Consider the following 13,674-nt stretch of genomic DNA (forward strand, 5'->3'; position numbering starts at 1 on the left):
ACCTGAGTGGACCAGCCGTGTGTTGTGAACAGTATAAACATCTTCTGTGTGCTTTGAAAATGGCCTCCACGTGTGGAAAGTTAACTGGTGTTAGCAAGAAGCGTACACATAAGATGTTGACTATTGCTCGGAAAATTGAGCTGTTGAAAAAATTAGAGGCTGGCATGAGTAGGAAACAGATTATGGATGAGTTTAACGTAAGCTCCTCTGCTCCCTCCTGTCCATCACCAACAGCAGTCTCTGAACCTCAAGCTCTACTGCCGCAGCAACAGGGAGAAGAGTCCTTAGAGCCTGTTGCAGGACCCTCTACTGCTGGGGACTTCTTCCAGCAGTAGCAGACTCCAATCAACCCCTTCTATTGTACATATGTAAATAAGGAACCTACTATAAGTTTAGGTAAGTGCATGTGAACTTGTAGGCCTACTGTACCATTACATTTATATACAGTATGTTCACTAATTTCTTTATTTTTCATATTCATGTATAGTACTGTATTCATTACAGTATTGTACAGTATCAAACAGTATACAGTACTCTCTCCAAACACATTTGTAATGATATGAGTAGTGATGATAGTGTTCACCGAAACATATAAGGTACTGAGTGGGTAGGGTTTTCGATAATTAGGCAATTTTGATATTTCGGCACTTGCCTGGTCCCATAGATGCCGAAAAATCGGACTTCTACTGTAATACCAAAATCAATTAAATCATTGTAAAACATGTTTAATTTCTATTGATGAAACTAGGTGTAGGGGTCAGCATTTAAAAAAAAAAAAAAAAAAAAAAAAAAAAAAATCTAAAACTTGAAAAATTTGGCAAGAACCTAATTTTTGCTAAAGAACCTTACAAAATCATTGGTATCAATGTAAAATATGTTTCTATTGATGAAACTAGGTGCCAGAGTCAACATGAGAAAAAAAGGAGCAAAAAATATATATTTGGTGTGAGTAGACAGACACAGGCTGATTAAGGCAGGGAAATTACTGCATCATATTCAGGACAAAGGATAGGGAGGGAGGCAGGTGGAGGTGGGGTGGGAGGTCTCTGTTGGGGATGAGAGGGGATGAGAAACACCCCCAATGCAGGGGAAGTGATGTGGGGGGTATTATGGTGGGAGAAAACACACTTACAAAGCTATTATAGCAGAGTAATTGTCGCGTCATTTGATATAAAGGGAGGAGTGAAGGGAGGTGGAGGAGGGGGGGGGTGAGCAGGCATGAGACACCCTCCCCATACGATGTAGATGTGGTATTTTTGAGTAGTTTGGGTGGGAGGGGAAAGAGAAGGCAGTATCCAATCAGCCAGAGGGAGTTAGAGAAGTGGCTAAGGGGGGGGTCCTCCCCCACAGACCTGGTAAGGGGGTGGGATCTTCCTTCCCACCACCTCATCACCTAGTTCTGATTGGGTAGGAACCATTTACATCATGAAAGGGGCTGACTTAGTGCTTAGCAGTTTTTGACAGATCTTCTATGATGTCAGTCATAGGACTCTATGTGGCAAACTTGCAAACTGACAATCATCAGTCGTAGTATTTTAGGGGTTAAGTACAGTGGGGTCATCGAATCTACGAGAATATGGTTGACAAAATGCACCTCGTATTAGAAGTTTTGTGTATTAGGAACCATTGAATCATTGGAAATAAGTGTAAATGGTTGACACCTCACCCTATCTTTTGTCATTTACAGTACTTGCACATTACCGACCATCATTTTAACCTGTAACCGCTGGGTGTTGATAGAACTGTCAAAAAATCAGTGTTGCAGTGGCTCCAGGTGTCATTAAGAACCGCACTTGTTTTCCCAGAACAATTGAAGTGGCCGCCAGTTTATCTCATCACCAAAAACTCAGGAGAGACTCCCACCAGCTCGCCCAACCATACCTCAGTCGTCTCCGTGACTTTCTCAGGTGTAGGACAATTTTTCTTAGCCTTTCTCATCTAATTTCGTTCCTGCCTCACATGGACTTTAGCCACATCCACCCCTGCCAACCCTGTTTCCAAGGATACTAGGAAAGGGCATGGTGATAGTGTCATAGGGCATGCCTTGGACACCATTCTGTCTAGTTTATCTAGTAATGGAGAAGTTATCACATTGAGAGCAAAGCCATGGTCAGGGCCACTGGCAGACATAGGAACACATCCTGTTTTTCATGGCGAAAATTAGTCTTGTTCCTCACGTCATTACTCATCAGCGCAGCAACCTAGAGAGCTGGGGATACTCTCATTTTGCAAGAAGAGTTGATGAGTAATATGGTCTTTAAATCATTTCATGGACTTGGAGAAAGCTTATGACAGAATAGATAGGCAAGGTATGTGGAAGGTATTAAGAAAATATGGAGTGGAGGGGAAATTGTTGAGTGCTGTGAAGAGTATGTACGAAGGAGCAAGGGCTACGATGCGAGTGGATGGTGAGCTGAGTGAGTTCTTTGATCTCAGTGTGTAACTGAAACAGGGTTGTGTGATGTCTCCATGGCTGTTTAACATATACTGTATATGGATGGGGTTGTAAAGGAGGTGCAAGGTAGGGCAGTGGATGTGGGGGTGGCTCTAATGAATGAGGGTGAGATTTGGAAGATTCCGGTGTTGCTGTTTGCTGATGATACAGTATTGAGTGAAGATGAATAGGAGTTGCAAGGTTTGGTGAATGAGTTTGGGACAGTGTGTAGGAGGAGGAAGCTAAAAGTTAATGTAAACAAGAGTAAAGTTATGGTGTTTGAGAGGAATGAAGTCACATAATGTACAGTGAGGTTGGATGGTGAGGATATGGAGAATGTGAGTGCATTTAAATACTTGGGTAGTGTGATGAGTAAGATGGAAGTTTAGGGGATGAAGTGTGTGAAAGGGTACAGCAGGGAAGGAAGGTTGTTGGTTCACTGAAAGCAGTGATGAGAAATAGGGAGGTGAGTATGGAAGTTAAGAAGTCACTGCATGATAATATTGTGATCCCTACCCTGACGTATGGAAGCGAGGCGTGGACCTTGCAGGAGGGGAACAAATCAAGAGTGAGAGCAGTGGAAATAAGTTACTTGAGAGCAGCATGTGGAGAGACATGGAGGGACAGGTTGACAAATGAAGAAGTGAAGGAATGTTGTGGGGTGGATGTGGAGGAGAAGATTAGGAGAAATACACTGAGGTGGTTTGGACGTGTGGAGAGAATGGATAATGAAAGACTGACTAAGAGGGTGTATATGGGTGAGGTTGAGGGAGGGAGAAGGAGGTGTAGACCAAGGATGAGGTGGAGGGATGGAGTTGAGAGGTATATGAGGGAGGGGGGGTGAGTTGGGGGGAGGGTAGTCAAATGGTGGGTGACAGGCCGTCGGGCTATAGATAGATAGATAGATAGATAGAATTCATTTCCCTAACTGCTATGGTTTCTGAGTTATTAAGATTAGAAGTAAAGCTTTTTTTTTTTTTTTTTTTCATACAGGTCTCCCTCACTTTACAATCAGTGTGAGTTCCTAGAAAGGCAATCGTATACCAAAATATTGGATAGCGAACTTAAGGTTTAATGGGAAAAACAGGGATGCGTTCCTGGACTCGTATATAAGACACCCAACACCCATACAAGTGATCTGATATGCAATAATAATAATAATAATAATAATAATAATAATAATAATGATGCTTTATGTATTGTAGTGCATCAGAATCACATATGAATGTACATTTGGAAACATAAAGACACGAAATAGCATAAATAACAACATGAAGTATGAAGAACAGGAGAAAACGTAATATCCTGGGCACTGATGCACACAGACGCATGGAGGTTGTAAGCTGAACAAGCGTGCAGGTGAGACTGGGCAGTGATGCGGTTTCGGGACAATTTGCCGTCGTCAGTTTGCCATCACAAAAATAACGATAATTTGCCGTCATTAATGAAGACAGCTATGGGTGATGCTAGAAAATAATTCAAAGGCGACTACAGCGAGGAAGAAACAAGTTAATTATTGACTAAAGGTGCGACTAATAAATAATATCCAAAGCCTACACTATTGAACATAGACTTTGATGGATCCCCCTGAAATATAGCTATTAAAGTATTAATTAATTAATAATAAGTATATTTATAGAATGATGGCGAATTGTCCAGGGTGTGAATTGTCCCGACGGGGAATCTTCCATGTTTTGAGGGCGAATTGTATGACGGTGAATTGACGATGGCAAACTGTCTTGGAACCAGTGATGCTTGGTTGGCGGAAGCACAGGAAACTGTGTGCGTGGGATGGATATGCCTGTGTGCACGGGGTGGGTATGCCACTCATCTCTCAGGTGATCTGCCTGTGAGCGTGGGATTTCTCCACATTACCAATCGTAACTGCGGGGGAGCTCAGTCATAAAACAAATGATTGGTACTAAAGAAGAACGATCTTAAATGCGAAATATCGTAAAACAAAACGTCGTACAACAAGGGAGACCTGTACTGAGGTGAGGCATGAGCGGATTTTAGCCCAGTGTCCATGGGTTAAGAATGACTTTTGCTCAAAGAAAGATAATAGAATTGTGAATGTGGTGTGCTAGGTAATGCTCCATTTGTATAATTACGGGATAGGCAACTTTGCTGTGCCCGTCCACTTGCTGGCCTCCATAAGTCTTGGCGGTTCATATTTCTGCTCCATGTTCTTAAGAATGTTCCTCACTGTCGATTCACCTAAGCCAAGTTCATGTCCAATGTTTGAGTTCCTTTTATCTTGCTTAATCAACACTATAACCTTCATATTCAGCTCCAAAGTGATCCTCTAATTTTTGGGATGAAGTGGTGGGGCCATGATGTAACAGGTGAGCAAGAGCAGGTCTTGTACAGTGCTAAAAACACCACAGTATGCTAGCGCGGCGTGGGCAGACACAGACTAACAGTCTTGAGACTTGACTTGAGAGATGCCATGAGGGAGGGAAAGGATGTGAAACCAATCAGCCATCTGGTGGTTGCTTCAGATACTACCATTTTGAGTGGGAACACCATTTTTCCCTTGCTTACAGACAGCAGATTCACATTTTAGAATCACTTTTCAGATACTAAAAAATTTATTTTTTCCTGAGCCATCCATCCATCCATCCATCATCCAGTCCTATGTTTTCCCATGAGGAGCATAGGAGCCTGGGGCTAGGCAAGCTGGTCTTGATATTTAAGATGAGAGTGACCAGCCTCACTCATCCGTGAGTGGCATTATGTGAGCAATAAACCCCAACCACCCCGTGGATATAAACCTACACAGGCCTAATTCGATTGGAGCGCCTTAATTACCCACTAAACCACCAAGCGCCATAATTTGGTTATATGGTTACCACCCAGCATAGTAAATGGTTTCCTGGTGTACAGGAAACCATTTGGCTTGACAGTGTTGAGTCATCCATAGGCAGAAGAAAGAGGAAAGAATGAAGGAAAGAAAGAAAGAAGAGGGAGTGTAACGTCACCCTTGGGCAGAACGAAAAGAAAAGAATGAAGAAAAGAAAGACAGAGGAGGATGGAAGGAAGAGAGGAAAGGGCAGACACCCAAAGCAGCACTACATTGAGTGAGTGGTGTGTGAGGACCCCCACCCTGAGCCAAGTTTGCATATTAGGTTTTTCTCATATTGAGATCCTGCATACTGGACAACCCCACAGCACTTGGGTAATGTGATGAGTAAGGATGAAAGTTTGGAGGATGAAGTGCAGGAAAGGGTATGGCAAGGAAGAAAGGGTACTTGTTCATTGAATGCAGTGGTAAGAAATAGGGAAATGAGCATGGAAGTAAAAAAAGTTACTGCATGACAGTACACAGTAATTCCTCCACTATCCGATGCAGTAGAGCCAAAAGCATGTCCGGAAAGTGGTCCCTTCCTGAAACTGGGCCCCAGCCTCCTGGACTTGTACTTATGGACCCTAACCTACCCTGACTGGACATGCATAGCACCTATTTAAGACCCAAATCACACCAATAAGGGACATAAAAGACTGAAGTAAATGCAAAAGAACCAGAGAATGAAGTTTTAGAGGTGAGTTTATACAATATTAAACATTGTGGGTATTTACGACAAGTCCCTGGCTCCTGGACTGGTACTTATGGACCCTAACCTAGCCTAACTCAGAAAAATACCTCCCTACTGCACATTCATAGCACCTAAGACCGTATTTATACCAATAAGGGACATGAAAGAGTGAAATGAGGTTTTAGAGGTAAGTATGGAAAATACAATACAATATGAAACATGCTGGGTACTTACAAGAAGTCCCTGGCCATCTCGATGAATAATCCGCCTCCTCTCAGACTCTGACAGTAAAAAGGAGTACCTGAAGCACCTGCAGTACACTGTACATGAAGTCTTGCACTGAACTTAGTGATTTGCACTCAGAATTCCATTCTCTTAACACTGCGCACTCTAGTCTTACTTGCACTCCATTGCACCTTAATGAAATAAGTGTTGCACTCTGCACTTAAGTCTTTGCACTCATAAATCCATTTTCTTAACATTACACACTCTAGTCTAATTTGCGCTCCATTGAACATCTAAAAAAAACAGTTTTGCACTCTGCACTTAAGTCTTTGCACTCACAATTCTAATTTCTTAACACTACGCACTGTTTTCTTCACTGCACAACACTGTAAATTCCTGTATGGTCTAGTGGAGAGTTCTTGCCATTTAATCACTGTCAGAGTCTGAAAGTAGCTGATTCAGGTGGTCTAGGGGTGCGTCATTGGGTCGTGGTGATGGACTACCCACTGCAGATGATTCTGAAGACAGGTGCAAACTCACGTCCAGTGGTGACTCCACTGTGCCTGATGTGCTTGGCTGTGTCTCGGAGGATGAGGGCCTGTCTTGGGGAGGCAATGGTGTGGAGCCAGGGCAGGGCACAGCGGGGGTCACGGGTCTGAAAAAGCTGTCAATGGTTGATTGACGCAAGGAACAACGATTTTTGCGATTAATGATGCGCTGCCTGAAAGCGCGCATGTCCTCCATAAGTCCCAAGGGCCCCATCTCCCTGTCGCAGTCTGGGTGTTCCGGGTAGTCGAGAATGAACTCTACATGTTCCCGGAGTGCGCTCAGCTTTGGGATGGCCGGAGTAGTGTCACGCTGAGAGGAGTTTGCATCATTGTCACCGTCCTCGTCGGAATCTTCAAGCTGAGTACTGACACCTGCAACTGAAGATGCGATCTCGATGTCAGACATGGTCTGATACCCAGGATCGCCATCGTCGTCATCCAGCCACTCACACACTTCGTCCACATCAACATCGTCGTCATTCGCACTTAGACATGCATGGAAGTCATCCACGTCAAAACCTAGGAAATTGTGCTCCACATCTGTTCTGAGAAGCAGACGAAACCAACCATTTTCTAGAGTCTTGACAGGGACTTCATTCCATGCACTGGCCCAGTTGTAGATTGCAGACTTGATGTTGTAGTGGCGAAGGTTTTCCAAAGTCCGCTGGCCTCGCGTGTCCTGTCCCTCCTTGTTCTTGTCCTCGTCCTCGAGAACAACCATCATCTTGTCCAGGAACTTCCTTCGGTACAACCTCTTTGTTGCCACGATCACTCCTTGGTCCATTGGTTGGATGAGAGGAGTCGTATTAGGTGGCATAAACATGCACCTAATGCGACCATTCTCAGCCACCAAGTCCTTGTCGCACGGGTGAGCTGGTGCATTATCGAGGAGAAGGAGGGCCTTTACCTGGTCATGCGTGGTTCCCAGTTTCTCCGTCTGGTAATGGATGACCTCCTTGATGAAATGGCGGTGGAACCAGTCTTTAAAGATGTGGGCAGTGAACCATGCCTTCAAAGAATGGTACCAGACGACAGGAAGGACATCCAGCACCCACGAAGACACTGAAGCTGCTTTGCACGGCCAGCAATAATGGGCTTAAGCCTGTGCATGCCGTTAGCATTGGCACAACACAAAGCAGATATCCGTTGCATGGAGAGCGTGCAGCCAGGTACACGTTTCTTTGTCTCCTCGGCTAGAGTGTTTGTGGGCAAAGAGCAATAGAATAAGCCAGTTTCGTCAGCATTGTAGACTTGACTGAGAGTGAGTCTCTCCCTGTCGATCAAGCGCTTCACCCTGTGCCGAAACTTCTCTACTCCATCCTCATTGGTGTCCAGCTTTGGGCCTTACGGTTGGTAAGACCATGTCGTAACTTGAATGCGAAGAGCCAACCCTTGGATGCCTTGAAGTCTTGGGTGTTGTGAAGCCTTGCGAACTTCTCAGCAGCAGCTTTCAGCTCCGTGCCATGCACCAGCACACCAGCAGCACGTTGCTGTCGATACCAAATCAATGTGGAGTGGTCAACTTCGGCTTACCGGGGAGTAAACATCATCTTCCTCTCCACATTGCGTTTGTTTTTCGATGAGAACTCAGCCATGTACTGCATGAGTTTGTCTCGGGATCTCTTGAAATCAAACAAAGTAGATCGGGCCAGGTTGAACTCACTGAGGATGCATGAGGTTGACCATCCCGCATCCACCATGCCCAATATCTCCCTCTTCTTCTCAAGAGTCAAAACCACTCTCTTCCTCTTCTCAGGTGGCAGGGCCATCATCACACACACAAGGAAGAGGCAGGAGAGCAGCAGCAGAGCCTGCAGCAGGTAGGGCACCACCACAAAAGCAAGCACGTGGGTGGCCATGATGACCTGCGTGCACTCACAACAAGGGACGGGCGGTAAGCGGGGTGGATGCGGGGGCGCTCTGGCGGACGGCGGCGGAACTACACACCAAAACACAGCTGGTCTGCACCGTGCGCCGAGTTTAATTTGGGGGGGGGGGGGGGGGTTCAGATTTTTTTCGATTTTTGTGCAATTTTTAGGCCATTTTGGGAATACTGAATCCCAGGACCAAAATGTCTGGTAAGTGGGGTGTCCGGAAAGTGGGTGTCTAGATAGTACGGGGATTACTGTATTGTGATCCCCACTCTAATGTATCAAAGTGAAGCATGGACCATGTTGGAAGGACACAAGTCAGGAGCCAGAGCAATGGAAGTGGGTTATTTGAGAGAAGCACGTGGAGAGATAGACTGACAAATGAGGAAGTGAAGGAGCATTGTGGTGTGGTTATGGATGTGATAGAAAGCATCAGGAGAATTACATTGAGGTGGTTTGACCCTGTGGAGAGGATGGAGAGTGAGAGACTAACTAGGAGATTGTATGTGAGTTAGGTAGAGGAAAGGAGAGGGAGAGGGAGCGGGAGGCCCAGGATGAGATGGAGGGATGGAGTAGAAAGGTGTATGAGAGAGGGGGGTGTAAGTTGGGGAAGGCAGTGAAATGACAGGGGACAGGGCAACATGGAGGTGATTTGTTCGTGGCCACCCCTTACTGGATTAAGGTGTGTGGCTGTCAATAGATAGACCGGTAGATTTGGTAAAAATTAGGTTGTCACGTCTGGTTCGGTTTGGTTATCTCCCACTAATGGCATGTACGATAATATTAGGTTATGTCTGATTAGGATAGGTTAGATTATCTCCCTGTGTTACAGCATCTACAGTACAGTTTGGTTAGGTTATATCTGGTTAAGCGAGATTAGGTTATTTCCATTTCTTATGCCATCCATGATGAAATTATGTTAGGTCATGTCTAGTTAGGTTAGAAATATGAAGTTATGTTAGGTCATGTCTAATTAGGTTAGAAATATGAAGTTATGTTAGGTCATGTCTAATTAGGTTAGAAATATGAAGTTATGTTAGGTCATGTCTAGTTAGGTTAGAAATTCTCCCCCTGTTATGGCAGCAAAAAAGGCATCTACGATGAAATCATGTTAGGGCATGTCTGGTTAGGTCAGAAATTCTCCCTCTGCTATGGCAGCTTACAGCATCAATGATGAAATTATGGTAGGTCATGTCTAGTTAGGTTAGAAATTCTCTCTTATGGCAGCTGTATGTGAAAATATGATTGTAAAGTCTGGTTAGGTTATCTCCCACTGTTATGGCATTAGTTTAAAATAAAGTTAGTTTAGGTCTGGTTAGGTTATTTCTTGTTATGGCCTCAATGTGAAAATTAGGTTAGATCAGGTGTGGTCATCTCCCTCTGTTTTGGAATTTGCCCTAAAATTAGTTAGGACAGGTCTGGTTAGATTGTCACCTGTTATGGCATTCACATTAAAATTAGGTTAGGTCAGGTCTGGTTAGATAATCTCCCTCTGTTATGGCATTTACATTAATATTTAAGTTTGGTTAAATCTGGTTAGGTTATCTTTTATGGCATCTTTGTTACAGTTAGGTTAGGTCAGGTCTGGTAATGTTAGGTTAGGTTGTCTTCCTTTTTTGTGGTGTCTGCTATGCATTAAATTAGGTTGTCAGGTCTGGTTAGGTTAGTTCTGGTTATCTCCCTCTATTATGGGATCTGCATTGAATTTAGGTTAGTTCAGGTGTGAGTATATTAAGTTACATCCTGCTGTTGTGGCATTTAAGCTAAAATTTTCAGTAGGCCCAGTTAGGTTAGGTCAGGTTTTCAACCCCCATTATGGTATCAGTATTAATATTAGTTTTTTTTTTTCATGTTTGGTAAAGGTGTGTTGGATAATGTACGGTTACGTTATGTTAGTTTAGGTTAGTTGCTGATTATGCCACAAACTAAGCAAGTCCAGTGTTGAATAGTCATCCAAGTGAGTTGTGCTGTATGAAAAACCTAGAAGTTAAGAAACGGTGTTAGATATAAATAATCTAGAGCAATGAATTAGTCAAGTAAGCATATTTCCAAGGGTAACTGGTGGCACTGATTGGACCTGGCACCAAAAGAAAATAACGTAAAAAAAAAAAAAAAAAAAAATCATTCCCTTGTGTCATCACAGTTTATTAGTTCATCACAGGAAAAGCTGGGACATCTTTAGGCAAGTTCTCATGGGTTGAGAGTATTTCTTTTCCTCTTCATGTTTGCCATTGGCTTATATGAATAATGAGATAGTTGTGTTCTGTCCTGCCTTAGTGGACAGACAAACTTTGTGTTAACATTATAGAGCCAGACAGCTAATGAGAGCAAGCCCTATGATTGGTTGATTGTGTCAAAGGTCCACTCGTAAGAGCGTCTGCAACTGGCTGGACAGAAAGTCATCTGGTGCAGCAGACTCGAGGTGCATGCAGTTTATGAACTGGGTAAGGTGCCATTGAAAATGGTTGTGAATAACAAGCTGCAGTGTGTGTTACGGTGCCTTAATAGTGCACAGTCTGAGTTACCAGATTTAAGTTAGGTGCCTCACCATATGAACACATTAATGAATCCAGCCTCAGGCTCACAAAGTTTGGAGAAATATAAAAGAAAGGGTTGTCTGGTTTACAATTGAGAGTAGCAGAATCGGTGTAAACATTGTCGATCCAGTCCCTCCACTCTTTTTAGGAGATTTTGTTCAGGTACTGTGTTAGGCAAAAAAATGTGTGTAAACTTGTATGCCCTGAACCAATCACCATTTATTGCCGTTCATTGCTTTATTTAGTTATTGATGGGCTTCGTCATTGTGGTAGTTTGGGGGACCAATTAACCATGATCAAGGTGGTTTGATTGTATTGGAACTTTTTTTTTTTTTTTTTTTTTTTTTTTTAAATACATATCCGACTCTAGGCAAAGGCTTCAGGACCTATTTCTTGGGGGGCAGTGACCTATCCCAAGGCCCAGTAGTCCTTCTACACCTCCACATGTCATCACTTCGGTGCTAGCACCATCCATCCATGTTGAATATGTGCTAGGGCTGTCTCATACAGGACTGGTGTATTGATATTAGCGGGGGTATTTTTATGACATGTTGGCAGGTCATCTGGTAAATCAGGAGAGTCTGCTTTTTAGGAAATTCAAATCCTTAAACTGTTCCCTGCCCCAGCCGGGATTTGATCCTGGGTCCATTAGGACTGCAGGCCACCTCTCTACCGATTCATCCACCACCTGACACTACCACTGACACTTGCATCTTTCTTAGGTGTCATAGCTTGGGTTAACTGGAGGTAAAATGAGATAATCATACAAAATACAGGGATCACCATCATGACATGCAGTGTAAGCAGTCCAAGTGAGTACACGCTATTCTCAACACTATCTGTGGCCGCCCAGTAAACTAGTCTGATGGGTGCGTGAATTTCAAGTGCCCTCTTGTATATTTGCCTGGATAAAAAGAGATACCATACCATCTGATGCTGAAAAATTGGTGTTGTGTCTGTGTATATGTATATGAATTAAAAACAGATCAGCAGTGAAGATTAAGCCATACAGTATATCTTTGTGAATGTTGGTAACTCTCACGCCATATGAAGGGTTGTAAGGTTAGTCTTGATTTTGTTATGTTACAGGAGGCATGTTCTCAATGTTTCGTGGCCTGGTGGGTGGAAAGACACTGACTGAGGGTGATGTCAGCCCAGTTCTGGAAAAGCTACGAGACCACCTCATTGGAAAGAATGTGGCTGCTGAGATTGCAAACAAGCTTTGCCAGTCAGTTGGAAAGAAGCTTGAAGGGAAGGTGAGTGGAAGATATGAGTATTAAGAAGGGGTGTAAAGGGGAAGTGAATATGAGGACAAGCTTTGAGAAAGGTAAGCTCAATAATGGTGGTGGTGATAAAGAAGCCACCATTGTCCTTTTTTTTTTTTTTTTCCAGGAGATGAACAGAGGAAGGAAATGCATGTTAAATTTTAAAAATGTTCCATACACCAGATTACAGGTGTTGTAATCTGGTGTATGTCCTCTTTTCATAAAAAATCTCTAACAGTTAGACTTAAACTGCTGGATGTTGAAGGTTGGGAGGAAACTAATCAGAAGTTGGTTCCAAAGAGAAGCAATTCTGGGAATAAATGAGTTTGGATTGGCAGAAGTTCTGCAATATGGCAGTGTGACAGCAAAGGTGTGGGCACTGCCAGATGCCCGTGTAGCATGGGGGAAAGCATGGGGAAGTGGCACAATGGATGCAAGTTTTTCTGAGCCTTAGCCATAAAAGTATCTACAGTAGGATCTCACCAATAACATTTTCGGCAATAACGGTAAGTTAGAATAGATACCCAGTTTCTTTAATAACGTTTGGATTCACTTGAATAACGGTTATTTCATGAATGCCAAGTTGTTATACTGCAAATATGTCCATAAAAAGATGAGGAATGAAACAGACAAACAAGAAAAGATGAAGAAAATCACCGAAAATGTGAGCAATAATGAGGAGGAGATGGCGGGTCCTCCCCTTGCCACCTCCCCTGACTCGCCCACCGCCGTCCCCTCCTCCTCCACTGCCCTACCTGACTCATACATCTGCCTCCCCCTCCACCTTCACAGCCCCACGTGATTCACCTGCTCCACCTGGCATACCTGCATCCCCCAACATAATGACTGTTATTGCATTCTGGAAGAAATATAACATTCAACAGGCCGTAAATTTCTTCGTCAATGCCTGGAATAATACAACATTGGCAACCATTAAACATGCCTGGTTGGCACTCCAGCCACAACTCAAGTCTGTTGAGACAGAGAGAAAGCAGCCATCAGAATAAATGACTAATGATTGGACTTGTAAATCAGATTTCAAGAAAATACCAGAGACAGTACCACGATTGAGGGAATGCCTGCCATCAGTCACTCATCGCTTCAGTCACTCATCTCTCCCATTCTTCCACAAAGCTAGCCAGCTGAGGAAGAACATCAGAGAAGGGTTGAGTAGATGATGACACTGGAGACTTTCCTGAAGATTTTGACTTTATGGGGTTTGATGAAGTGTTGATGGAAGTGGATGACACTGGTGTGA

The 13,674-nt window shown here is 43.6% G+C and overlaps 1 protein-coding gene across 2 annotated transcripts in view; it reads left to right on the forward strand.

Moving 5' to 3' along the window:
- Positions 1–13,674, forward strand: part of SrpRalpha (signal recognition particle receptor alpha) — a 409,651-nt gene that overhangs the window by 271,060 nt on the left and 124,917 nt on the right. For both annotated transcript variants that reach the window (XM_080283804.1, XM_080283805.1), the window contains one exon: positions 12,241–12,407. In XM_080283804.1, coding sequence (XP_080139930.1) covers positions 12,241–12,407 — 167 coding nt within the window. The remainder of the gene's footprint in view (positions 1–12,240; positions 12,408–13,674) is intronic.

The sequence above is a fragment of the Coenobita brevimanus genome, chromosome 98 (assembly GCF_032717465.1).
Source record: "Coenobita brevimanus isolate Jiangsu-jjx chromosome 98, ASM3271746v2, whole genome shotgun sequence".
Lineage (NCBI taxonomy): Eukaryota > Metazoa > Arthropoda > Malacostraca > Decapoda > Coenobitidae > Coenobita > Coenobita brevimanus.